The sequence below is a fragment of the Oncorhynchus kisutch genome, linkage group LG29 (genome assembly GCF_002021735.2).
Source record: "Oncorhynchus kisutch isolate 150728-3 linkage group LG29, Okis_V2, whole genome shotgun sequence".
Lineage (NCBI taxonomy): Eukaryota > Metazoa > Chordata > Actinopteri > Salmoniformes > Salmonidae > Oncorhynchus > Oncorhynchus kisutch.
This window is the reverse complement of record NC_034202.2, coordinates 9846514-9872381: the sequence shown is the minus strand read 5'-3', so window position 1 is coordinate 9872381 and position 25868 is coordinate 9846514. Positions and strand designations below refer to the sequence as shown.

Sequence of the window (25868 nt, the reverse complement as noted above, 5' to 3'; positions counted from 1 at the left end):
GTTATCGGCGTGTAGTTCATCTGTCTGTGTGTGTTCAAGAGAAACCTATATCAAAGGGTTCCGTAATGAAAGCAGGCAGGGTGGAGCGATAGAGAATCAAAGGAGGAAGAAGTGTGCAGGCTCTCGTCCTTCATCTCTCTCTCTCTCAATTTCAAATTCTGTTGAAGGGCTTTATTGTCATGGGAAACACATGTTAACATTTCCAAGCAAGTGAACTAGATAATAAACCAAAGTGAAATAAACAATAAGAAAAATAACAGTAAACATTACACTCACAAAAGTTGCCCCCCAAAAAATAAAGACGTTACACATTTCATATTATGTGCAGATAGTTAAAGTACAAAAGGGAAAATAAATAAACATAAATATGGGTTGTATTTACAATGGTGTTTGTTCTTCACTGGTTGCCCTTTTCTTGTGGCAACAGGTCACATCTTGCTGCTGTGATGGCACACTGTGGTATTTCACCCGAAAGATATAGGAGTTAATCAAAATTGGGTTTGTTATCAAATTCTTTGTGGGTCTGTGTAAAATTAGGGGTGTGTTTGTGTTTGTGAACAGAGCCCCAGGACCAGCTTGCTTAGGGGACTGATCTCCACGTTCATCTCTCTGTAGATGATGGCTTGGTTATGGAAGGTTTGTGAATCGCTTCCTTTTAGGTGGTTGTAGAATTGAACGTCTCTCCTTTCTTTCTTTCTTTCAGGATGGCACATGATTGGCAGGGAGGTAGAAGTAGGAGTCACCACCGATATGAGGAAGATGTTAAGGGTGAGTATGGCCACACACACGGTTGTTTAGTGTGTGCATTGTCCAATGTATGGAAGGAGCAGACGCGCGTACGTTCAGTAAGTCAAGAAAATGGTTCCGGGAAAATAATGTTGCGTGGATGTTAACCATTTCTCTGTCTCCTCCTTACTGTCTACTCTCTCTGTCTCTCTCAGAACCCCAGCCAGTGTATATTGGTGTTCCGGTAACACACGGTTACAGCAAACGGAGACGCCGTAAACACCGCTCTCAGCGCGAACAAGAGAAACACCACACACACCGCGGCCAACACGCACACCATGAACACACACGTCACGAACACATACACCATGACAATCACCATGACTACCAGGAACACTACAAAGAGGAGGAGGAGCAGGAACAACATGACATATTTGACCCTGACTCCACAGGTGGGCACTCACACGCACGCACGCGCACGCACACACACACAGACTTACACGTGCGGACACGCGCACTTTAAGTAGTACACACATGTGAGAAGTATGTGACCAGCCACAGTTGTTGCTGTCTTGAGGAATGATCCCCTGTCATTTCCAGGCGTGCTTATAACTAGCAGCAGGGTTTGTGTGTGTGTGTGTGTGTGTGTGTGTGTGTGTGTGTGTGTGTGTGTGTGTGTGTGTGTGTGTGTGTGTGTGTGTGTGTGTGTGTGTGTGTGTGTGTGTATGCACGCGTGTGTGCGTGTAATGAATGTGTCAAAGCGTGGTTCCTGTTCCCGTGGAGACCAGCGTCTTGAAGCTGGTAAGCTGATTAGAGCTGAGGAACTCAAACCCTGGTATACCACTGGTCCTCTGTGTGTGTGTGTGTGTGTGTGTGTGTGTGTGTGTGTGTGTGTGTGTGTGTGTGTGTGTGTGTGTGTGTGTGTGTGTGTGTGTGTGTGTGTGTGTGTGTGTGTGTGTGTGTGTGTGTGTGTGTGTGTGTGTGTGTGTGTGTGTGTGTGTGTGTGTGCGTGCGTGCGTATGTGATCAAGGGGGTCCACTGCCCCAGTTCCACAGGATAAATATGTCACATCATTTTACTCATCAGAGTATAGATCCCCGGATGGACGGAGGCAAGGAGAAGAACCCGGACACAAAAGGGGAAGGAAGGGGCGTGCAGCCAAAAGTGGGGTGAAGTTGATGTAGTTGTTGTGTGCACGCATGTGTGTCACAGGGTTAAGGGTACTTGAGGCTGCTGCGGTAGGTGTGTGTGCGCAGGTGCATGTGTGTGTCCGTGTGTGTGTGTGTCAGGGGGTGGAGAGTGCTTCAGGGTGCTGTGGGGTGTGTTGGCCTCTTAAGCCTCTGGCCCTTCGCTGCTCCGGAGATTTCAGTGGATTTCTGCTTCAGATTAAAGCAGACCAAAACAACTCCACAGGAAAACAATTCCGGAGCTGGACGGAACACACAGAACAGTGTTCAGCCCTTTGGACCGCTGGGTTTCTGACTGACGACACACCATCCCACACACGGCAGAACACTGCTCACTAAACAACAAAGGCCTATTGGATAGCGAAAGGTGTTGAGGCAGAGTTGGCGCAAAGAGAAGAGCGTAAAGCTATAAGAAGAGGACGACAACGGAGCAAGGCATTGAGAAGGGGAACGGGAGGGAGCAGGAAAGTTGTGGAGAGGAAGGAAAGAAGGAGTGTGTCCACTCTTCTCCTGGTTGTCCCGTCAGTGGAGGTCTAGCCTTGACTCCGGTATCTCTAGTTTTCTCCAGAACAAGCCAATTGTCAAACGGGAATACGGTGTCAGTGTCTCGTCTGGTACCGCGAGTCTCGTAGGTTGCTACCTCTCTGGGCTGGACGGACATTGACAGCAGCCTCCTGTAGTGTGTTGACCAATCAGCTGGTTGGGGATATCTCTCTCTCTGAGCTGCTGGGAGTACAGGTGTATACCGAAAGTCTCTGGTTGTGGTTCCAGTGGATAGTCATGGAGGACTCTGGTTCCTCCATCACCTCCAGCATGGCCTCTCGCTGGACACTGCCTGGCTCACACACAGGTAAACAAACAAAAACAGGAAGAGAGGAGGAGGGGAGGAGGTACAGAGAACAGGAGGAGAATGGAGGGGAGGAGGTACAGAGAACAGGGAGAGAATGGAGGGGAGGAGGTACAGAGAACAGGGAGAGAATGGAGGGGAGGAGGTACAGAGAACAGGAGGAGAATGGAGGGGAGGAGGTACAGAGAACAGGAGGAGAATGGAGGGGAGGAGGTACAGAGAACAGGAAGAGAATGGAGGGGAGGAGGTACAGAGAACAGGGAGAGAATGGAGGGGAGGAGGTACAGAGAACAGGAGGAGAATGGAGGGGAGGAGGTACAGAGAACAGGAGGAGAATGGAGGGGAGGAGGTACAGAGAACAGGAAGAGAGGAGGGGAGGAGGTACAGAGAACAGGAAGAGAATGGAGGGGAGGAGGTACAGAGAACAGGAAGAGAATGGAGGGGAGGAGGTACAGAGAACAGGGAGAGAATGGAGGGGAGGAGGTACAGAGAACAGGAGGAGAATGGAGGGGAGGAGGTACAGAGAACAGGAGGAGAATGGAGGGGAGGAGGTACAGAGAACAGGAGGAGAATGGAGGGGAGGAGGTACAGAGAACAGGAAGAGAATGGAGGGGAGGAGGTACAGAGAACAGGGAGAGAATGGAGGGGAGGAGGTACAGAGAACAGGAAGAGAATGGAGGGGGGAGGAGAATGGAGGGGAGGAGGTACAGAGAACAGGAAGAGAATGGAGGGGAGGAGGTACAGAGAACAGGAGGAGAATGGAGGGGAGGAGGTACAGAGAACAGGAGGAGAATGGAGGGGAGGAGGTACAGAGAACAGGAAGAGAATGGAGGGGAGGAGGTACAGAGAACAGGGAGAGAATGGAGGGGAGGAGGTACAGAGAACAGGAAGAGAATGGAGGGGGGAGGAGAATGGAGGGGAGGAGGTACAGAGAACAGGAAGAGAATGGAGGGGAGGAGGTACAGAGAACAGGAAGACAATGGAGGGGAGGAGGTACAGAGAACAGGAAGAGAATGGAGGGGAGGAGGTACAGAGAACAGGAGGAGAATGGAGGGGAGGAGGTACAGAGAACAGGAAGAGAATGGAGGGGAGGAGGTACAGAGAACAGGGAGAGAATGGAGGGGAGGAGGTACAGAGAACAGGAGGAGAATGGAGGGGAGGAGGTACAGAGAACAGGAGGAGAATGGAGGGGAGGAGGTACAGAGAACAGGAAGAGAATGGAGGGGAGGAGGTACAGAGAACAGGAAGAGAATGGAGGGGAGGAGGTACAGAGAACAGGAGGAGAATGGAGGGGAGGAGGTACAGAGAACAGGAAGAGAATGGAGGGGAGGAGGTACAGAGAACAGGAAGAGAATGGAGGGGAGGAGGTACAGAGAACAGGAAGAGAATGGAGGGGAGGAGGTACAGAGAACAGGAAGCGAATGGAGGGGAGGAGGTACAGAGAACAGGAAGAGAATGGAGGGGAGGAGGTACAGAGAACAGGAAGAGAATGGAGGGGAGGAGGTACAGAGAACAGGGAGAGAATGGAGGGGAGGAGGTACAGAGAACAGGAAGAGAATGGAGGGGAGGAGGTACAGAGAACAGGAAGAGAATGGAGGGGAGGAGGTACAGAGAACAGGAAGAGAATGGAGGGGAGGAGGTACAGAGAACAGGGAGAGAATGGAGGGAGGAGGTACAGAGAACAGGAAGAGAATGGAGGGGAGGAGGTACAGAGAACAGGAAGAGAATGGAGGGGAGGAGGTACAGAGAACAGGAAGAGAATGGAGGGGAGGAGGTACAGAGAACAGGAAGAGAATGGAGGGGAGGAGGTACAGAGAACAGGGAGAGAATGGAGGGGAGGAGGTACAGAGAACAGGAAGAGAATGGAGGGGAGGAGGTACAGAGAACAGGAGGAGAATGGAGGGGAGGAGGTACAGAGAACAGGAAGAGAATGGAGGGGAGGAGGTACAGAGAACAGGAAGAGAATGGAGGGGAGGAGGTACAGAGAACAGGGAGAGAATGGAGGGGAGGAGGTACAGAGAACAGGAAGAGAATGGAGGGGAGGAGGTACAGAGAACAGGGAGAGAATGGAGGGGAGGAGGTACAGAGAACAGGAGGAGAATGGAGGGGAGGAGGTACAGAGAACAGGAAGAGAATGGAGGGGAGGAGGTACAGAGAACAGGAAGAGAATGGAGGGGAGGAGGTACAGAGAACAGAACAGGAAGAGAATGGAGGGGAGGAGGTACAGAGAACAGGAAGAGAATGGAGGGGAGGAGGTACAGAGAACAGGAAGAGAATGGAGGGGAGGAGGTACAGAGAACAGGAAGAGAATGGAGGGGAGGAGGTACAGAGAACAGGAAGAGAATGGAGGGGAGGAGGTACAGAGAACAGGAAGAGAATGGAGGGGAGGAGGTACAGAGAACAGGAAGAGAATGGAGGGGAGGAGGTACAGAGAACAGGAAGAGAATGGAGGGGAGGAGGTACAGAGAACAGGAAGAGAATGGAGGGGAGGAGGTACAGAGAACAGGAAGAGAATGGAGGGGAGGAGGTACAGAGAACAGGAAGAGAATGGAGGGGAGGAGGTACAGAGAACAGGAAGAGAATGGAGGGGAGGAGGTACAGAGAACAGGAAGAGAATGGAGGGGAGGAGGTACAGAGAACAGGAAGAGAATGGAGGGGAGGAGGTACAGAGAACAGGAAGAGAATGGAGGGGAGGAGGTACAGAGAACAGGAAGAGAATGGAGGGGAGGAGGTACAGAGAACAGGAAGAGAATGGAGGGGAGGAGGTACAGAGAACAGGAAGAGAATGGAGGGGAGGAGGTACAGAGAACAGGAAGAGAATGGAGGGGAGGAGGTACAGAGAACAGGAGGAGAATGGAGGGGAGGAGGTACAGAGAACAGGAAGAGAATGGAGGGGAGGAGGTACAGAGAACAGGGAGAGAATGGAGGGGAGGAGGTACAGAGAACAGGAAGAGAATGGAGGGAGGAGGTACAGAGAACAGGAAGAGAATGGAGGGGACAGCTCGATCTTAATATTTATTTGCTTTCTTATTGTAACAATGTTGTTTGTGTCATTGCTGTGTAGTAAGACTTGGTTGAGTCTTGGTTCTTATTTGGGTGTATTTCAGGGGTGACTTGTCAGGTGTATGGTCACCGTCGACCACGTTGGAACTGATTTCAATGAATGACGTTGAAAGACGACCTGCACGTAATAGGTGTCCGTCGCTGTCACATGAGCGTCGTCACTGTCACATGAGCGTCGTTGCTGTCACATGGGCGTTGTCACTGTCACATGGGCGTGGCATTGGGAATGTCCTATTGAGGCCTGCGTTTCTCAACCTCTAGTCTTTGGACCGGCACCGGTCCCCGGGATGTTACTGAGCGGTCCCTTCGGGTAGACTGAACATAGATTCAAACTATCACGCGAGAACTAATCTAAGGTGAAGAGCCATAGCACGGTGTCTGTTTTGTCTTTGACTGGAGTCTGAGGTCAAGAGCAGGCCACTCGCCTCAGTGCTCTCCGAAGGACCAGTCTTTCTCTGTCTGCCCTCTCTCTCTTTCTCCGATTCACTCAGGTTTTTTTTCTCTCTCTCTGAACTACATTTGATTTTCACTTTGTTCTTAAATATGGGCCTCGAGGTCTGCATGTCTGTCCTCACCCACTGGGCATGGACGTCAATTCAACATCTATTCCACATTGGCTCCATGTCATTTTATTGAAATGACATGGAAACAACGCTGAGTCAAGCGGGCAGTAATCTCTTAGGAACAGGACCTTTCCATGTGTTCACGCTGGCTAACTCTTGACCCGTGCTGGGCAGTGCTGTTAGGCACTGTGCTGCTTAGCTTAGCTACCCAGTGACGAGAGGAAGGTTATTCATTAGCTGTTACTCATGTACTGTATAGAGGGGTGCAGGGGGTATTTACCCACATTGACTGGGACTCTGTGACTCTGTGACTGACGGGGGGGGGTTAAAGATTAGAGGTGTTGTTTTAGGTTAAGGGTCGAAGGGAACTCACACAGGATCAAAGTAAGCTACATTAGGACACCCAGGAGCGGAGCAACACACGCAAACCAACCCCCACACACACACACACACACACACACACACAGTGGTGTGATGGCAGTGGGATTAGAGCCCTGGGGCTAGGAGCATGTTAATGAACTTTGATCCACCACCAGGAGATTCTGAGAGTCCGGGGTTGGTCGTACTACAGTTTTCCAGTCCTATTCAGTTACAGTTGCAGGCTGAACATTTCAAAAGGGTTCCTAATAGTTCCAAATTAGCAAAGAAATTAACACACGCGTTCATTTAAGACTTCTGATAACCTGATGCCCTAGTTTAGTACACGTTCAGTACAGTCAATCAGCCGTACATCCTAGTGGAGTATCTTATCTAGTTCTCACACACACTGTTAGCAAATGTGTTTGATGCCCAGATACATACGTGTTTTAGTTCTATCTCTGCAGCTTGATATTTCCTCTCTCGTGAACTCCCTTTCCCAGTGTCCCCGGCGGCGGAGAGGCTGCGCTACATCCTGGGTGAAGATGACGACATGCCGACGCCCACTCTGTTTACGGAGATGGACACGCTGCAACACGATGGAGACGAGATGGAGTGGAAAGAGTCTGCTAGGTACACACACACACACACACACACCTCAACCATGTGTGTGTGTCCACCCTGGAGTGTGTGCCCTCATTAGTTTGAGAATGTAGGGGGCTTTAGTTGGGATTTAGGGGGAGGTGTTGGTAGGGAACCTGTAGATAGTTTCATTAGAAGAGTGTTAGCAGCAAAGCCCTACGGTAGTGTCACGGAGCTGGGGTCGGTCCACCCTGCCTTAATAACCAGACATCGAAAGGCTTCATGGGGCTTCTCTCCTTCCTCTCCAGGTGGGTGAAGTTTGAGGAGAAGGTGGAGGAGGGAGGAGAGAGGTGGAGTAAGCCCCATGTGTCCACCCTGACCCTCCACAGTCTGTTTGAGCTGAGGACCTGCATCCAGACTGGCAGTGTACTGCTGGATCTGGAGGGATACTCCCTGCCACAGATAGTGGGTGAGTGTGTATGTGTGACCCAGACCATGGCCCATTCCCAAATCAAGCCCTAGTCGTCCCTATGCCCTGTGCACTTCTGGAGACTCAAACGATTTTTATTATTATATTTATTATAGGTGTAAGCAATATGGTTCAAATCCATCTTGCCCTCTGATTGGCTGGTTGGAAGTGCATAAGGAAGTGGACAGGGGCTATGGGTCGACTTGGGATTGAGCACAACTGACTCTTGAACTCTCACCCTGACCTCTGACCCCAGATGACATCGTGGACCGCCAGGTGGCAGACGGTCTGATTGGTCCAGAACTGAGGGAGAAGGTCAGCTTTGTGTTGCTACGGAAACATCGCCACCAGCATAAGAAACCCATCCACCTCTCGCTAGCCGACATGGGCAAATCAAACAATTCCCCCACCAGTGAGTGTGTGTGTGTGTGTGTGTGTGTGTGTTGTGTTCTCTTGTTGATTTTCATCTCTGTCGTAGTATCATGCTGATTTGACTCATACAGCAATAACATTTTCTCTCTCCTCTTTTCACAAACTGCCTCACCGTCTCACCTCTCTTCTCATTCTCCTCCACCTTTTTCTCCTCTTCTCTCTCTCTCTCCCCCTCTCCTCCCTCCCTCTGTCTCTCTCTCTCACTCTCTCTCTAGGCCGTAGTCCCCAGTCTGTTCATAATGTCAGTCGTAGTAACGTCAGTCGCTTTCCTAGTTCAGCCTCTGGCCTCCATCACTCCACAGAGGACTTACGAGCCAAGTCAGGCAGCCTTGGCCGCCTGCGTGAGTCTACACGCACGCACATACTCAAGCGCACAGACACATAGACACGCTCGCACGTGTACGGACACCCTCAAGTGCACAGGCACACACACACTCAACGCATAGACACACATGTATACATGCAAACTAATATTCTTTCACCCTCTTTCCTGTCTCTGGCGGCTTACCTCATAGAGACGTGTGTTTGTAATTCACATATCTAACCTCGTAACCTCATAGAGATGTGTGTTTGTAATTCACATATCTAACCTCATAACCTCATAGAGATGTGTGTTTGTAATTCACATATCTAACCTCATAACCTCATAGAGATGTGTGTTTGTAATTCACATATCTAACCTCTTAACCTCATAGAGATGTGTGTTTGTAATTCACATATCTAACCTCATAGAGATGTGTGTTTGTAATTCACATATCTAACCTCATAACCTCATAGAGATGTGTGTTTGTAATTCACATATCTAACCTCGTAACCTTATAGAGATGTGTGTTTGTAATTCACATATCTAACCTCATAGAGACGTGTGTTTGTAATTCACATATCTAACCTCGTAACCTCATAGGGATGTGTGTTTGTAATTCACATATCTAACCTCATAAGCTCATAGAGATGTGTGTCTGTAATTCACATATCTAACCTCATAACCTCATAGAGACGTGTGTTTGTAATTCACATATCTAACCTCATAACCTCATAGAGATGTGTGTTTGTAATTCACATATCTAACCTCATAGAGATGTGTGTTTGTAATTCACATATCTAACCTCTTAACCTCATAGAGATGTGTGTTTGTAATTCACATATCTAACCTCATAGAGACGTGTGTTTGTAATTCACATATCTAACCTCGTAACCTCATAGAGATGTGTGTTTGTAATTCACATATCTAACCTCATAACCTCATAGAGATGTGTGTTTGTAATTCACATATCTAACCTCATAGAGACGTGTGTTTGTAATTCACATATATAACCTCATAACCTCATAGAGATGTGTGTTTGTAATTCACATATCTAACCTCATAGAGATGTGTGTTTGTAATTCACATATCTAACCTCATAACCTCATAGAGATGTGTGTTTGTAATTCACATATCTAACCTCATAGAGATGTGTGTTTGTAATTCACATATCTAACCTCATAACCTCATAGAGACGTGTGTTTGTAATTCACATATCTAACCTCGTAACCTCATAGAGATGTGTGTTTGTAATTCACATATCTAACCTCATAGAGATGTGTGTTTGTAATTCACATATCTAACCTCATAACCTCATAGAGATGTGTGTTTGTCATTCACATATCTAACCTCGTAACCTCATAGAGATGTGTGTTTGTAATTCACATATCTAACCTCATAACCTCATAGAGACGTGTGTTTGTAATTCACATATCTAACCTCATAACCTCATAGAGATGTGTGTTTGTAATTCACATATCTAACCTCATAACCTCATAGAGACGTGTGTTTGTAATTCACATATCTAACCTCGTAACCTCATAGAGATGTGTGTTTGTAATTCACATATCTAACCTCGTAACCTCATAGAGATGTGTGTTTGTAATTCACATATCTAACCTCATAGAGATGTGTGTTTGTAATTCACATATCTAACCTCGTAACCTCATAGAGATGTGTGTTTGTAATTCACATATCTAACCTCATAGAGATGTGTGTTTGTAATTCACATATCTAACCTCATAACCTCATAGAGATGTGTGTTTGTAATTCACATATCTAACCTCATAACCTCATAGAGATGTGTGTTTGTAATTCACATATCTAACCTCATAACCTCATAGAGATGTGTGTTTGTAATTCACATATCTAACCTCATGACCTCATAGAGATGTGTGTTTGTAATTCACATATCTAACCTCGTAACCTCATAGAGATGTGTGTTTGTAATTCACATATCTAACCTCATAGAGATGTGTGTTTGTAATTCACATATCTAACCTCATAGAGACGTGTGTTTGTAATTCACATATCTAACCTCATAACCTCATAGAGATGTGTGTGTGATTTCAGTGTGCAAGTTTTTGGGCACACTGTATTTTGGAGAGCTCCTAATACACAGTAGTCTCTTGAGCCAGACAGCTTACTAAATACACAGTGGGTCCATTTTTGTGTGTGTGGGGGGGGGGGGGGTATGTTCCGGTTCCTTCTCTGCTAATTAATTTGTCCCTAAATCATAAATCAGCTTTTGGGGGGAATGATCCATTAGATGTAATCGGCCGTTGAAACAATCAGGCGAGCTCTGCTCACACCCCCCCAAGCCATCTACAGTGCCATAGAAAGATGCATTCACACTATACCTATAGCTGGTATTTGCCTATAAAGATGGGTTGGAGACTACTGCTGCAACTTCCAAAATGAAAAATGACACTGCACAAACTCTCGACCCGTGAATACGCTGAGGAGACGTGCTAACTTCACGTCTAGTTAACTCAGACTGCCACCCACCGAAGTCATTCATTGGTGTCAATAGGGGAATCGTGCGAGCATATTATTGTGCATGCGAGTTTGTGTGGAATAGAAAGTGGTGTGTGTCTACTTGTTTTTCATATGATGTTTCAGATCCCGCGCAAAGCCGAAGCATGAACGACATTTCAGACAAGCCAAGCACAGACCAGGTAACGCCAAAGATCATTGTTCTGTGTGTGTGTGTGTGTGTGTGTGTGTGTGTGTGTGTGTGTGTGTGTGTGTGTGTGTGTGTGTGTGTGTGTGTGTGTGTGTGTGTGTGTGTGTGTGTGTGTGTGTGTGTGTGTGTGTGTGTGTGTGTGTGAATGATGATGGAAAAGTTATTACATTGCATAACCCTAAGCTCCTGTTGTTCGTCTCGGCTTAATTGTTTGGGTGCGTCCACCCGTCAAAAATGAGAGGGAGAGAGGGAGAGCAGGATAAAGAATAGGACTGTTCTCATGGGAGTCACTTGCCTTTCCTTTCGACGTGGGCCAAAGGACAGATTTGGGTATTATTGTTTAGCTGTGGATGGAGATGGTGTGTGTGTGTGAGGGGGACGCTGAGAATGTGTAGGGGTCAATGCCCACCCTGACAGAGTTCGGGGACTTCAAAGCCACACACATACAGTACACCATCTGAGTCCACTTGAATGATTTACTCCCCCATACAGTGGCTTGATAACCAGTATTGGGGGAGTAACAGATTACAAAATAAAACGGTCAATGGGATCCGTTACGTTACCAGCACAAATATTGTAATCGGATTATAAATACTTTTGAGGATTACTTTTACATTCCCAAAGGATGTTTGAGCGGGAAGAACATCTTCGACACCTTTTCTGTTTTCTCAATGACATTCAGATCAGCATTGAAAGAAAGTGCAAGTTTAAGTTTCCACCAACCTCCTGTGTATTGTAGATGTGTTGTAGTAGTGGGTAATCATGTGTAATGTTTAAAACCAGCAGCCCAGCAACTGTATGTAAATGGCTTTAATATTACTGGACCACAGGAAGAGTAGCAGCTTCTGGGGATCCATAATAAACAGAAATAATAAAATACAAACACAAAGACCCACCCCATGAGAACCCAAAATATACGCTTGTTTTTCTCCAATGTTTGTAAACATTGCCAATCCCATTGCTGGGATTTTTGACCAAAACAGAGCCGGCTTTGTTATTGATGGAACTGTGGAGCTGCAAATGATCTATATATCAAAAGTGTCACCAACAAAAAGGTAAACAACAGGTCGATAGCAAATGCAGCATAGGGCATCATTTTTCATATGTAAATATAGCTTTTCAGTAGTGCTCAAAGCAGGCAGTTCCATGAGCGCAGCATTTATTTTATACTCCAATCAATGATCCCAATCAGTCCTCCATGACAACACAATCATAAACAACAGAGTAGGGCTGGCTAATAAGTCCTTAGTTCTGGGGTTATGCTCAGGTTAAACAATTTGGCTAATCTATACTTCCAAGATATTCGAGATTCGTGGCCACAAAGAAAGCCCCAAAAAACAGCCTGAAAATATTTTTTGGGGGGGACAAGGGGTGGTCGGTGGAGCCGAGGAGTGAACCAGAGCCAGTCTGGGAGAAGAGGGAGAAACTGGAGGAGAGTGAACGGAGAGAGTCAGAGACCGTCAGTGAGTGGATGGAGATATTGGAGGAGAAAGAGCTGAGAGAGTTGTTGAGTTGGTGGAGGAGGCACGACATTTGCCCTAAGGAGCGTGTTATCAGTTGAATGCCACCTGAGTCAGCTCTCCGTACTCGTCCTGAGGAGCGGGCTATCAGTCTGGTAAAATCTGTGCCAGCTCCACGCACCAGGTCTCCAGTACGCCTTCCCAGCCCTGTACATCCTGTGCCAGCTCTCCAAACTCGCCTTGAGGAGCGTGTCATTGTCCGGTATCATTTGTGCCGGCTTTACACACCAGGTCTCCAGTGCGCCTCCACAGCCCAGTACGTCCTGTATCAGCTCCTCGCACTCACCGTGCGAAGTGTGTCATCGTTCCTGTACAATTTATGCTGGATATATATGCACCAGGTCTCCAGTGCGCCTTCACAGCCCAGTACATCCTGTGCCAGCTCCTCGCACTTGCCGTCTGAAGTGTGTCATCGAACCGGTACAATTGATGCCAGCTCTACGCACCAGGTCTCCAGTACGCCTCCACAGCCCAGTACGTCCTGTGCCAGCTCCACGCACTAGGCATTCAGTACACCTCCACAGCCCAGTACGTCCTGTGCCAGCTCCACGCACTAGGCCTTCAGTGCGCCTTCACAGCCCAGTACGTCCTGTGCCAGCTCCACGCACTAGGCCTTCAGTACGCCTCCACAGCCCAGTACGTCCTGTGCAAGCTCCACGCACTAGGCCTTCAGTACGCCTCCACAGCCCAGTACGTCTTGTGCCTGCTCCACGCACTAGGCCGTCAGTGCGCCTTCCCAGTCCGGTACATCCTGTGCCAGCTCCACGCACTAGGCCTTCAGTGCGCCTTCCCAGTCCGGTACATCCTGTGCCAGCTCCACGCACTAGGCCTTCAGTGCGCCTTCCCAGTCCGGTACATCCTGTGCCAGCTCCACGCACTAGGCCTTCAGTGTGCCTTCCCAGTCCGGTACATCCTGTGCCTGCTCCTCGCACTCGCCCTGAAGAGCGTGTCACCAGTCCGGTGCCAACTGTGTCTCCTCCTCGCACTTGCCCTAAAGTGCGTGTCACCAGCCCGGTACCACCTGTGCCGGCTCCACACATCAGGCTTCCAGTGCACCTCTCCAGTCCAGGAACGTCCTGTGCCAGTTCCACGCACTCGCTCTGAAGTGTGTGTCACCAGTCCAGTGACACCTGTACCGGCTCCACGTACAGGCCTCCAGTGCGTATTTACAGTCCAGAGCCGCCAGCGAGGGTTCAGTCCAGAGCCTCCGGCGATGGTTCACAGTCCAGAGCTTCCGGCGACGGCTCCCAGTCCAGAGCTTCCGGCGACGGTCCACAGTCCGGAACCTCCTGCGACGGTCCACAGTCCGGAACCTCCTGCGACGGTCCACGGACCGGAACCTCCTGCGACGGTCCACGGTCCGGAATCTCCTGCGACAGTCCACAGTCACACCCTTGTTTCTCTATGGTATAGTAGGTCAGGGCGTGACTGGGGTATTCTAGTTTATTATTTCTATGTGGTGTTCTAGTTTATTTTTCTATGTTGGTGATTTGTATGATTCCCAAATAGAGGCAGCTGGTAATTGTTGTCTCTAATTGGGGATCATATTTAGGTAGCATTTTTCCCACCTGTGTTTGTGGGATATTGTTTTGTGCATGTGCACCACGTAGTCACGTTTCGTTGTCAGTTTATTGATTTATTTGTTTTGTTCTTGCTAAGTTTCACTTTATAATAAATATGTGGAACTCAACATCCGCTGCGCCTTGGTCCGTCTCTCCTCACCTACGTGACATTGGTAATATTAATTTCTGTCTTCTAATGCATCTTAACGGGAAAGTAATCTAAAAGTAACTGAAAACAATTCAAAGGTTACATTACTGATTACAACTGAACTATACTGAACAAAAATATAAACACAACTATGAGTTTTACTATGAGTTACAGTTCAACTGAAATAAATTCATTAGACCCTGATCTATGGATTTCACATGACTGGGCAGGGGCACAGCCATGGTTGGGACTTGGAGAGCATAGGCCCACCCATTTGGGAGCCAGGCCTATCCACTGGGGAGCCAGGTCTAGCTAATCAGAATGAGTTTTTCCCCACAAAAGGGCTTTATTACAAACAGTCCTCAGTTTCATCAGCTGTCCGTGTGGCTGGTCTCAGATGATCCAGCAGGTGAAGAAGCCGGATGTGGAGATTCTGGGCTGGCATGGAAACATAAGGTCTGCGGTTGTGAGGCTGGTTGTACATACTGCCAAATTCTCTAAAACAACATTGGAGATGGCTTATGGTAGAGAAATGAACATTCAATTCTCTGGCAACAGCTCTGGTAGACTTGCCAATTGCAGTCAGCATGCCAATTGCACGCTCTCTCAACTTGAGACATCTGTGGCATTGTGTTGTGTGACAAAACTGCACATTTTAGAGAGGCCTTTTATTGTCCCCAGCACAAGGTGCACCTGTGTGATGATCATGCTGTTTAATCAGATTATTGATATGACACACTTGTCAGGTGGATGGATTATCTTGGCAAAGGAAAAATGCTCACTATCACTACTAGGGCTGTAAACGAATTTGCCCACACAATCTTTTATTTCAGCTCATGGAACATGGGACCAACACTTTACATGTTGCATTTGACATTTTTGTTCAGTATAGTAACTGTAACAGATTACATTTAGAAAGTAACTTAACTAGCCCCGTTAACTTCTCTAGGATAGGGGGCAGCATTTGGAATTATGGATGAAAAGCATGCCCAAATTCAACTGCCTGCTACTCATCCCCAGAAGATATGCATATTATTAGTAGATTTGGATAGAAAACACTGAAGTTTCTAAAACTGTTTGAATCATGTCTGTGAGTATAACAGAATTTATGTAGCAGGCAAAACCTAGAGGACAAACAATTCAGATGTGTTTTTTTTGGAGGTCACTCTTTTCAATGGGTTTTCATTGGGAATCCAGTTTTCTAAGGGACTTGCTTGCAGTTCCTACCGCTTCCACTGGATGTCACCAGTCTTTAGAAATTGGTTGAGGTTTTTCCTGTGTAATGAAGAAGTAGCCCTGTTCAAAACGAGGGTCACTTCATGTGTACTGTTTGATAGAGGTGCATGACCGGAAAGCTAGCGTCAGTTTGTTTTCTTCCTGTATTGAACATAGATCTTCGTCTTCAATTTTATTGATTATTTACATAAAAAAATACCTAAAGTTGTATTACAAAAGTTGTTTGAAATGTTTTGGCAAAGTTTACATTTAACTTTGATATATTTTGTAGTCACGTTGCGCAAGTTGGAACGAAAGTGTTTTTCTGGATTTTTTATTTCTGCATTTTGTGTCGCGCCTGCAGGGTTGAAATATGTTCTCTCTTTTGTTTACGGAGGTGCTATCCTCAGATAATAGCACTTGTTTGCTTTCGCCAAAAAGCCTTTTTGAAATCTGACATGTTGGCTGGATACACAACACATGTAGCTTTAATTTGGTATCTTACATGTGTGATTTCATGAAAGTTTGATTTTTATAGGAATTTATTTGAATTTGGCGCTCTGCATTTTCTCTGGCCTTTGGCCAAGTGGGACGTTACCGTCCCACATATCCCAGAGAGGTTAACTTTGAACTGCCTGCCAAACACACACACAAACACACATCCATGTCCTCATATTGAAACTTCTGTACATGTAGGAGCTTTGACAGCCCGGCTTTAACCAGCACCTGACTAGGTCACAGAGAGAGAAAGGGGGAGGTATTCCTTGAAGTAGACTGTTATACTGAGTAGGGGTATTGTTGACGTCATGTTCGAGGCAGTAAATTACGACCAGAGAACACTCTTAGCAAGAAGGATTCCAAAAGGGTTCTTCGGCAATGACTTTAACCCTTTGAATAACCCTTTTTGGGTTCCATGTAGAACCCTCTGTAAAAAGGGTTCCACCCAAAGGGGTTCTACCTGTAACCCAAAATTGTTATTCAAAGGGTTCTCAAGTGGGGACAGCTGAAGAAGCCTTTTAGGCACTAGATAGAACCTTCTTTTCTAAACTTTTGTAGGTCACAGAGACCGAGAGATGGGGAGGGAGAGACGTAGAGAGAGAGAGGGGTTAGAGGTGGGGAGAGAGGTATAGCAAGAGAGAGCGAGGGGGTAGAGAGAGGGGATAGAGGTAGAGAGAGGGGGGAGAGAGATATAGAGAGAGGCAAGATAGTGAGTTGACTCTGAAAGTTACACTAAAAGATTGGCAGGTGATTTTGACCTAAGCACCAACCACTCCACTTCCACGTGCTACTGGGAGGTAGGAGCGAGGCACGTTTACCGCATTGAGAGTTGAGCTTTGTGTGATTTTTGTATCAGTAAAGTATGCAGCAGTATTGATTGGCCAATGGAGTGTGTGTGTGTGTGTGTGTGTGTGTGTGTGTGTGTGTGTGTGTGTGTGTGTGTGTGTGTGTGTGTGTGTGTGTGTGTGTGTGTGTGTGTGTGTGTGTGTGTGTGTGTGTCAATATTGAGCTACAGTACCGTGTGTGTGTGTGTGCCTCGTGTCCTATGCAGTGAGTGATCAGCTATCGATTAGATATCAACGCTGACATAATAATGACAGAACTTCAGCCACTCTGCTGTATGACAATACAGTAGAGTAAAACATGCCTTTACATTTTAAATGCTGTTCCTACGTGCTTTATTCGAGCACTATAATAGACATTATTTTGGCTACAAATAGCCTTCATTGGGTTATTGAAATGCCCCAATAATTCAATTCGCAATGATTGTTCATCCGCTAAGAAAAGTCTGCCAAAACTTAAAACCGACATCAACATGAAGAAGTCAACATACAAGTGTAAATAAAAACAAACGTGAATAAGTTATGAAGTGTGCTGCTAACGCACATGACGGCACAAACACGTCTCGTTAATGTAAATGTTTTAGTTTGGTTAGCTTTTGGAAACGTTGGCTAGCGCATTCCAACTTTCCCTGGCATCACACTTGTAGTTTTTGATTTACCTGATATCATCGGATGGCTGGCATTCGATGTCAGCAGATGCCTTCTCTTCTAGCCAAGATATGAAATGCAATCATAATTGACTGTAGGGCATATAAACCATACACAATAGATACCGGTGGTTCCGTGATGACTGAAAACACAACCGTGGGACGAACGAGTGACAAATTTCCGAGCAAGGGCAGTCCATTTTAAAATGAATGAATTCTTCCTTTGCCCTGCAAGTGTCAACTCATCATAAGTCATGATACGTCATCAGAAGTGTCCACTTAATTTGAGACCTGAGGGGAGAGCGTGTGTCTTTTACGTGTTTGGAATGCAGCCCTGGTTTCTCTTTGGTCTCTAAATACATCTCTCATGTTCCTCTGCCACCTCTCTCCATTTTCTGTCTCTCTCTTTCTTGTCTTTCTTGACCATCCTGCTTCCTACCCCCCCCCCCCCCCCCCCCCCCCTAGATGAAAAACAAGTTCATGAAGAAGATACCTCGTGATGCCGAGGCGTCCAACGTTCTGATTGGAGAAGTGGACTTCCTGGATAAACCATTTGTAGCTTTCGTACGTCTGGCCCAGGCTACCACACTGGGAGGCCTGACCGAGGTCCCCGTACCTACCAGGTGTGTGTGTGTGTGTGTGTGTGTGTGTGTGTGTGTGTGTGTGTCTCCTGCTGCTCTACAGCTGTGTTAACCCCGTGTCTCCTGGCAGGTTTCTGTTTGTCTTGCTGGGTCCTCATGGCAAAGGCAAGTCCTACAACGAGATTGGCCGAGCTATCGCCACGCTGATGGTGGATGACGTAAGAATGAGCAAAAAACAAACAATGAGGGACAAACGTTTTTATTGATTGTTGTCATTTATAAAAATGTTTAAAAAAATATAACCTCTAGATATTCAGTGGATATGTTACCTTACGCACTCAGTCAGTATGTTACAGACAGGGCTCTGCAGTTCAACTCTGTCCTCTTTATTTTACACACACACACACACACACCCACACACACACCATCATGTGCCGTGTATAACAGTGTGCTCTGCTGTCCTGTCAGTTGTTCAGTGACGTTGCGTATAAAGCCCGGGACAGGGACGACCTGATCGCGGGGATTGATGAGTTTCTGGATGAGGTCATCGTTCTGCCCCCAGGGGAGTGGGACCCCAAAATACGCATTGAGCCCCCCAAGAAGGTCCCCTCTGCTGACATGAGGTATAAACTGTATGTATTTAGTGACTGACTGATCAATTGAAACATTGAATTAAGCATTGTTAATTTGGATCCCTGTTAGATGTCGTATAAGCAGCAGCTATTCTTCCTGGGTTAGTTTGTCTGTTAGTTAGTCCAAACTCAACACTGAACCTCCACCCCCCCCCCCAAAAGGAAGTCTGTGCTGAACCTGAATGAGCTAGGCCAGGTGAACGGGACCGGGACAGCTGGGGGGCCAGGAGGAGGAGAGGACGAGGAGATGCCCATCCCCCACGAACTGGGAGAGGAACTGCAATTCACTGGCAGGTATGGGAGTGCTGGGAGGTTTACTTTCCTATAATTGTATCTCCAGACCCCCAAAGCAACATGCAGGCACTCTGGCATCACAATTCTCATTTGAAACCAATAAAAAACATTTTAAGCAGGGGCCAATAGAACTAGCCGGGGTGCTTACCTGTGTCTCTGTGTGTGTGTGTGTGTGTGTGTGTGTGTGTGTGTGTGTGTGTGTGTGTGTGTGTGTGTGTGTGTGTGTGTGTCCCAGGTTCTGTGGAGGCCTGTGGCTGGACATTAAGAGGAAGGTTCCGTGGATCCTTAGTGATTTCTCCCAGGGCTTTCACATCCAGTCCATCTCTGCTGTTCTGTTCATCTACCTGGGCTGCATCACCAACGCCATCACCTTCGGAGGCCTGCTGGGAGACGCCACTGACAACTACCAGGTACACACACACACACACACACACTTACACGCCAACATGCGTAAGTTAAACACCGGTCTCAACTCCTCCCCCTCTCTCCCTGTGGCAGGGTGTGATGGAGAGTTTCCTGGGTACAGCGTTAGCAGGTACAGTGTTCTGTCTGTTAGGAGGTCAGCCTCTCATCATTCTCAGTTCTACTGGACCCATCCTCATCTTCGAGAAACTGCTCTACGAGTTCTGCAAGTGAGCCACACACACACACACACACACACACACACACACACACACACACACACACACACACACACACACACACACACACACACACACACAGGCTGTATCTGTCTGATCCTTCTTTTGTGTACTTAGTTTGTTTCTTCTGACGCTGGTGCGAATGTGTCCCAGGTCTAACACTATAGACTACATGGAGCTGCGTCTGTGGATTGGTCTCCACTCCTGTCTGCAGTGTCTGATCCTGGTCGCCACGGACGCCAGTTACATCATCAAATATATCACCCGCTTCACCGAGGAGGGCTTCTCCAGCCTCATCTCCTTCATCTTCATCTCGGACGCCATCAAGAAGATGGTGGGTGACACACACACACACACACACACACACACACGCACACGCACTCACACGGTGTCTTAACTGTTTTCGTAATGTGTTACTACAGGTGGGCTCCTTTAAGTACTACCCCATCAACCGTGTCTTCAAGCCCGACTACGTTACCACATACAGGTGTGAATGTATCGCACCTGACCAGGGTGAGCCTCTCCTCTCCCTCCTCTTCTTCTGCTGCCGTCTCTCCTCCTCATCTCATTCCTTCCTCTTCTCCCGTTTCTCCTCCTGTTCCTCCTCCGACCACTCCTCCTGTTTCTCCTCCGTGTCCTCCTCCTGTTTCTCCTCCGGCCACTCCTCCTGTTCCTCCTCTGGCCACTCCTCCTGTTTCTCCTCCGTGTCCTCCTCCTGTTTCTCCTCCGGCCTCTCCTCCTGTTTCTCCTCCGGCCACTCCTCCTGTTCCTCCTCCGTGTCCTCCTCCTGTTCCTCCTCCGGCCACTCCTCCTGTTTCTCCTCCGTGTCCTCCTCCTGTTTCTCCTCCGGCCACTCCTCCTGTTTCTCCTCCGTGTCCTCCTCCTGTTTCTCCTCCGGCCACTCCTCCTGTTTCTCCTCCGTGTCCTCCTCCTGTTTCTCCTCCGGCCACTCCTCCTGTTTCTCCTCTGGCCACTCCTCCTGTTTCTCCTCCGTGTCCTCCTCCTGTTTCTCCTCCGGCCACTCCTCCTGTTTCTCCTCCGGCCACTCCTCCTGTTTCCTCCTCCGTGTCCTCCTCCTGTTTCTCCTCCGGCCACTCCTCCTGTTTCTCCTCCGGCCACTCCTCCTGTTTCTCCTCCGTGTCCTCCTCCTGTTTCTCCTCCGGCCACTCCTCCTGTTTCTCCTCCGGCCACTCCTCCTGTTTCTCCTCCGGCCTCTCCTCCCGTTCCTCCTCCGGCCACTCCTCCCGTTCCTCCTCCGGCCACTCCTCCCGTTCCTCCTCCGGCCACTCCTCCTGTTCCTCCTTCCGGCCATCTCCCACGCCTCCCGTGCCTCCTCTCTGGCCAACTCCTCCTGTTCCTCCTCCGGCCACTCCTCCTGTTCCTCCTCCGGCCCACTCCTCTGCCTCTTTGCCTCCTCCGTGTCACCTCCTCCTGTTCCTCTCCGGAGCCACTCCTCCTGTTGTCTCCTCCGTGTCACTCCTCCTGTTTCTCCATCCTGTCACTCCTCCTGTTTCTCCTCCGGCCACTCCTCCTTGGTTCTCCTCCGGCCACTCCTCCTGTTCTCCGCCTCCGGCCACTCCTCCTGTTCTCCTCCGTGTCACTCCTCCTGTTTCCTCCTCCGGGTCACTCCTCCTGTTTCTCTCCTGCCTTCCTCCTTCTCCTCCGTGTCCTCCTCCTGTTTCTTCTCTTCCGGCAACTCTCCTCCTGTTTCTCCTCCGTGTCCTCCTCCTGTTTCTCCTCCGGCCACTCCTCCTGTTTCTCCTCCGTGTCCTCCTCCTGTTTTCTCCTCCGGCCACTCCTCCTGTTTCTCCTCCGGCCACTCCTCCTGTTTCTCCTCCGTGTCCTCCTCCTGTTTCTCCTCCGGCCACTCCTCCTGTTTTCCTTCCCTCCGGCCACTCCTCCTGTTTCTCCTCAGTGTCCTCCTCCTGTTTCTCCTCCGGCCACTCCTCCTGTTTCTCCTCCCGGCCACTCCTCCTGTTTCTCCTCCGTGTCCTCCTCCTGTTTCTCCTCCGGCCACTCCTCCTGTTCCTCCTCCGGCCACTCCTCCTGTTCCTCCTCCGGCCACTCCTCCTGTTCCTCCTCCGTGTCCTCCTCCTGTTTCTCCTCCGTGTCCTCCTCCTGTTTCTCCTCCGGCCACTCCTCCTGGATTCCGCCTCCGGCCACTCCTCCTGTTTCTCCGTCCGTGTCCTCCTCCTGTTTCGCCTCCGTGTCACTCCTCCTGTTTTCTCCTCCGGCCACTCCTCCTGTTCCTCCTCCGGCCACTCCTCCTCTGTTTCTCCTCCGTGTCCTCCTCCTGTTTCCTCCTCGGCCACTCCTCCTGTTCTCTTCCTCCTCCGTGTCCCTCCTCCTGTGTTCTCCTCCGCCACCTCCTCTGTTCCTCTCCGGCCACGTCCTCCTTTTCCTCCTCCGGCCAACTCCTCCTGTTTCTTCTCCTCCGTGTTCCTCGCCTCCCTGTTCCCTTTTCCCCCCCGGGCCACTCCATCAGGTTTCCTCCTCCGCCACTCCTCTGTTTCTCCTCCGTGTCCTCCTCCTGTATCTTCTCCTCCGGACACTCCTCCTGTTTCTCCTCCGGCCACTCCTCCTGTTTCTCCTCCGTGTCCTCCTCCTGTTCTTCTCCTCCGGCCACTCCTCCTGTTCTCTCCTCCGGCCACTCCTCCTGTTCTTCCTCCGGCCACTCCTCCTGTTCCTCCTCCGGCCACTCCTCCTGTTTCTCCTCCGGCCACTCCTCCTGTTCCTCCTCCGGCCACTCCTCCTGTTCCTCCTCCGGCCACTCCTCCTGTTTCTCCTCCGTGTCCTCCTCCTCTTCACTAGAACTGACACCAGTGAAGTGCAGTATTGCCATCTTGCAGGGCAGTTTAGGGAGTTCACATCCCATTCTTCCTTGAGACGTATCCCCTCGTTTGGGGGATGTGTATACTATAATAATAATGCTTTGGGTGCTTATATTTGTCTGTTACACACAAGTGTGTAATGAAAATATGTTGTTTTTTGTTGCATATTCCAACTCCCCCTGAGACACCCGCAGGGAGTGAGGTCATGGCAAAGGTCTCCATTGTATAGAGCCCCTGGAGCACAGAAACAGATTTTTGTTCACCTTGTCGGCTCCGGTATTTGAACCAGCCACCTTTCGGTTACTGGCCCAACACTCTTACCTCGAGTCTACCTGCCATCCCCTTGTACTGTCTGTATTCGCCCTCTCAACTACTGTAACTGATGCTGTCTGTTTCTGCTTCTGTTTCTCTGGCTGCTATCTGAGTGAGTATACTGCTACATCATGCTACAAATCGGTCATGTTCCCATATAACTGGCGTCGTGTAATCTAGCTGGGGCACCTGACTTCTCTCTGTATCTCTCTCTCTCTCTCTCTCTCTCTCTGCAGCTGCCGCGATGGCTTTTAACGTTTCAGTTCCACTCGCGGACGATAATATGACTGATTTGGTAAGTGGCTCGGGAGCTAACGGGGACTCATTCCCTCATCTGTTTCTCAGATGGTTGAGTCTATGGGGGACAGTCTGCCTGTGGCCAAAAAATAGACTGTAGGACGTAACATAGTCACAGGACTAGCAGCACTGTGCTGCCTGTCCACGTTCGTTTCTGCACTACTCTGTATTCTCTCTCTCTCTCTGTCTCTCTGTGTCTCTGTGTCTCTGTGTCTCTCTGTCTCTCTCTGTGTCTCTGTATTCTCTCTCTCTCTCTCTCTCTGTCTCTCTGTGTCTCCGTGTCTCTCTGTGTCTCTGTGTCTCTCTGTGTCTCTGTGTCTCTCTGTCTCTCTCTCTGTCTCTCTGTGTCTCCGTGTCTCTCTGTGTCTCTGTGTCTCTCTGTGTCTCTGTATTCTCTCTCTCTCTCTCTCTCTCTCTCTCTCTCTCTGTCTCTCTGTGTCTCTCTGTGTCTCTGTGTCTCTGTGTCTCTCTGTGTCTCTGTATTCTCTCTCTCTCTCTCTCTCTCTCTCTGTCTCTCTGTGTCTCTCTGTGTCTCTGTGTCTCTGTGTGTGTAGTATAACATAACAGGTCTGGACTGGAGTCAGCTGAGTAAGAAGGAGTGTGTGAAGTATGGCGGCGCCCTGCTGGGGAACGCGTGTAAGTACGTCCCAGACCTGGCCCTCATATCTTTTATCCTGTTCTTCGGCACCTACTCCATGACCGTCTCCCTCAAGAAGTTCAAGACTAGCCGCTACTTCCCCACCAAGGTGAGAGACACTCTGGAACATAGAATGTGAGACATTTGATGCAGGGGATCTTTGTTTGGTGTTTATTACATATTGCGTGATGGGTAGATCACGTAAACTCAACCTCTTCCCTTGACGGTCAACTCTCCCCACTTTACCCCCCCCCCCCACGATCGGCCCCCACCCTGTCCTTTCCTGTCCACGTCCATCCTCTTCCTGCCTGTGCTCCAGTGCCGTTCCCTGGTTGGTGATTTCTCCATCATCATCTCCATCCTGGTGTTCTGTGGGATAGACTACCTGTTAGGCCTGGACACGCCCAAACTGCACGTGCCCACTGAAGTCAAGGTTCCTCTCCTCCCCTCATCTCTTGCTCTGTCACTCCCTCTCTTCCGCTCGTTCTCTCCTTCTCGATCTCTTCCTTCTTCCTGAAATCATTCGGGGATAAAAAGTTTGAAATGAATGATTTTGAGACATTAACATACTGACTCTTTTATTTTCATCCCTCTCTCCTGTCGGTGCATTAACATACTGACACTTGTCTTTTATTTTCATCCCTCTCTCCTGTCTGTGTATTAACATACTGACACTTGTCTTTTATTTTCATCCCTCTCTCCTGTCTGTGTATTAACATACTGACACTTGTCTTTTATTTTCATCCCTCTCTCCCGTCGGTGCATTAACATACTGACACTTGTCTTTTATTTTCATCCCTCTCTCCTGTCGGTGCATTAACATACTGACACTTGTCTTTTATTTTCATCCCTCTCTCCTGTCTGTGTATTAACATACTGACACTTGTCTTTTATTTTCATCCCTCTTTCTCCCGTCGGATCATTAACATACTGACACTTGTCTTTTATTTTCATCCCTCTCTCCTGTCGGTGCATTAACATACTGACACTTGTCTTTTATTTTCATCCCTCTCTCCTGTCGGTGCATTAATATACTGACACTTGTCTTTTATTTTCATCCCTCTCTCCTGTCTGTGTATTTGGTTTGTACGTCTGTCTTTTTTCCTCCATCTCTTCCGCCCCTCTTTTTGTCTGTCTGGTTGTTTATCTCTGTGTGTGTGTGTGTGGGTGGGCCTAGCTGAGGAAACTGATCAGTGATTTCTCCATCTTCATGTCAATCATGACGTTTGTGGGTCTGGATATGCTTGTAGGGCTGGACACGCCCAAACTAATTGTACCCACAGAGTTTCAGGTATTTCTGACCCTTAACCCAATGTGTCTGTGTATGAGTTGCATGCATTTTCAGTGTGATTCAATATGTTTGATTTTGGCCTAAGTGTATGAGTTGCATGTGTCTTTTTGGCGGATTTAGTGATGCATGTAAACTGCATGATATGTGTGCGTGTGTGTGTGTGTGTGTGTGTGTGTGTGTGTGTGTGTGTGTGTGTGTGTGTGTGTGTGTGTGTGTGTGTGTGTGTTCAGCACCATACAGGACTCACTTGAACAAAAGACCTGGGCCTCAAAGTAACTCCCTGTGTGAATAAAGGCTACATAAATATGTGTGTGTGTTGTAGCCGACGCGTCCAGACCGTGGCTGGGTGGTGATGCCGTTTGGTAAGAACCCGTGGTGGGTGTATGTGGCCAGCGCCGTCCCTGCTCTCCTGGTCACCATCCTCATCTTCATGGACCAACAGATCAGCGCCGTCATCGTCAACCGCAAAGAGAACAAACTCAAGGTACAGTGTGGCCGCAATGACAACACAACACAACTGCAACCATGAACACACTTACTTACTTAGGCTTGTCTCTCCCAAGGGAGCGTAGCCCGTCGGTCGAATCCTCTCCATCACACTCTGTTCGTGGCTGTTTTCTCCCCCCAAAAATAGGAACATAAATATAAATGCAACATAAACACGGCCATTCAATAACCATGAAATACAACCATGAACACAACAGCAA

The 25868-nt window shown here is 48.5% G+C and overlaps 1 protein-coding gene across 4 annotated transcripts in view; it reads left to right on the top strand.

The window, feature by feature from the left end:
* Nucleotides 1-697: 697 nt before the first annotated feature.
* LOC109880103 (electrogenic sodium bicarbonate cotransporter 4) overlaps nucleotides 698-25868 on the top strand; it is a 38729-nt gene continuing 13558 nt past the window's right edge. For 2 of the 4 annotated variants that reach the window (XM_031808924.1, XM_031808926.1), the window contains exons 1-19: nucleotides 698-768; nucleotides 942-1178; nucleotides 7247-7376; nucleotides 7634-7794; nucleotides 8051-8206; nucleotides 8442-8567; nucleotides 11150-11205; nucleotides 18111-18268; nucleotides 18357-18444; nucleotides 18695-18849; nucleotides 19021-19152; nucleotides 19388-19562; nucleotides 19651-19784; nucleotides 19947-20127; nucleotides 20216-20306; nucleotides 23173-23231; nucleotides 23788-23979; nucleotides 25048-25161; nucleotides 25484-25645. In XM_031808924.1, coding sequence (XP_031664784.1) covers nucleotides 705-768; nucleotides 942-1178; nucleotides 7247-7376; nucleotides 7634-7794; nucleotides 8051-8206; nucleotides 8442-8567; nucleotides 11150-11205; nucleotides 18111-18268; nucleotides 18357-18444; nucleotides 18695-18849; nucleotides 19021-19152; nucleotides 19388-19562; nucleotides 19651-19784; nucleotides 19947-20127; nucleotides 20216-20306; nucleotides 23173-23231; nucleotides 23788-23979; nucleotides 25048-25161; nucleotides 25484-25645 — 2571 coding nt within the window. In that variant the 5' untranslated portion in view covers nucleotides 698-704. Of the gene's footprint in view, nucleotides 769-941; nucleotides 1179-7246; nucleotides 7377-7633; nucleotides 7795-8050; nucleotides 8207-8441; nucleotides 8568-11149; nucleotides 11206-18110; nucleotides 18269-18356; nucleotides 18445-18694; nucleotides 18850-19020; nucleotides 19153-19387; nucleotides 19563-19650; nucleotides 19785-19946; nucleotides 20128-20215; nucleotides 20307-23172; nucleotides 23232-23787; nucleotides 23980-24189; nucleotides 24304-25047; nucleotides 25162-25483; nucleotides 25646-25868 lie in introns of all 4 variants that reach the window. The other 2 variants (XM_031808925.1, XM_031808929.1) reach the window with 2 other exon arrangements.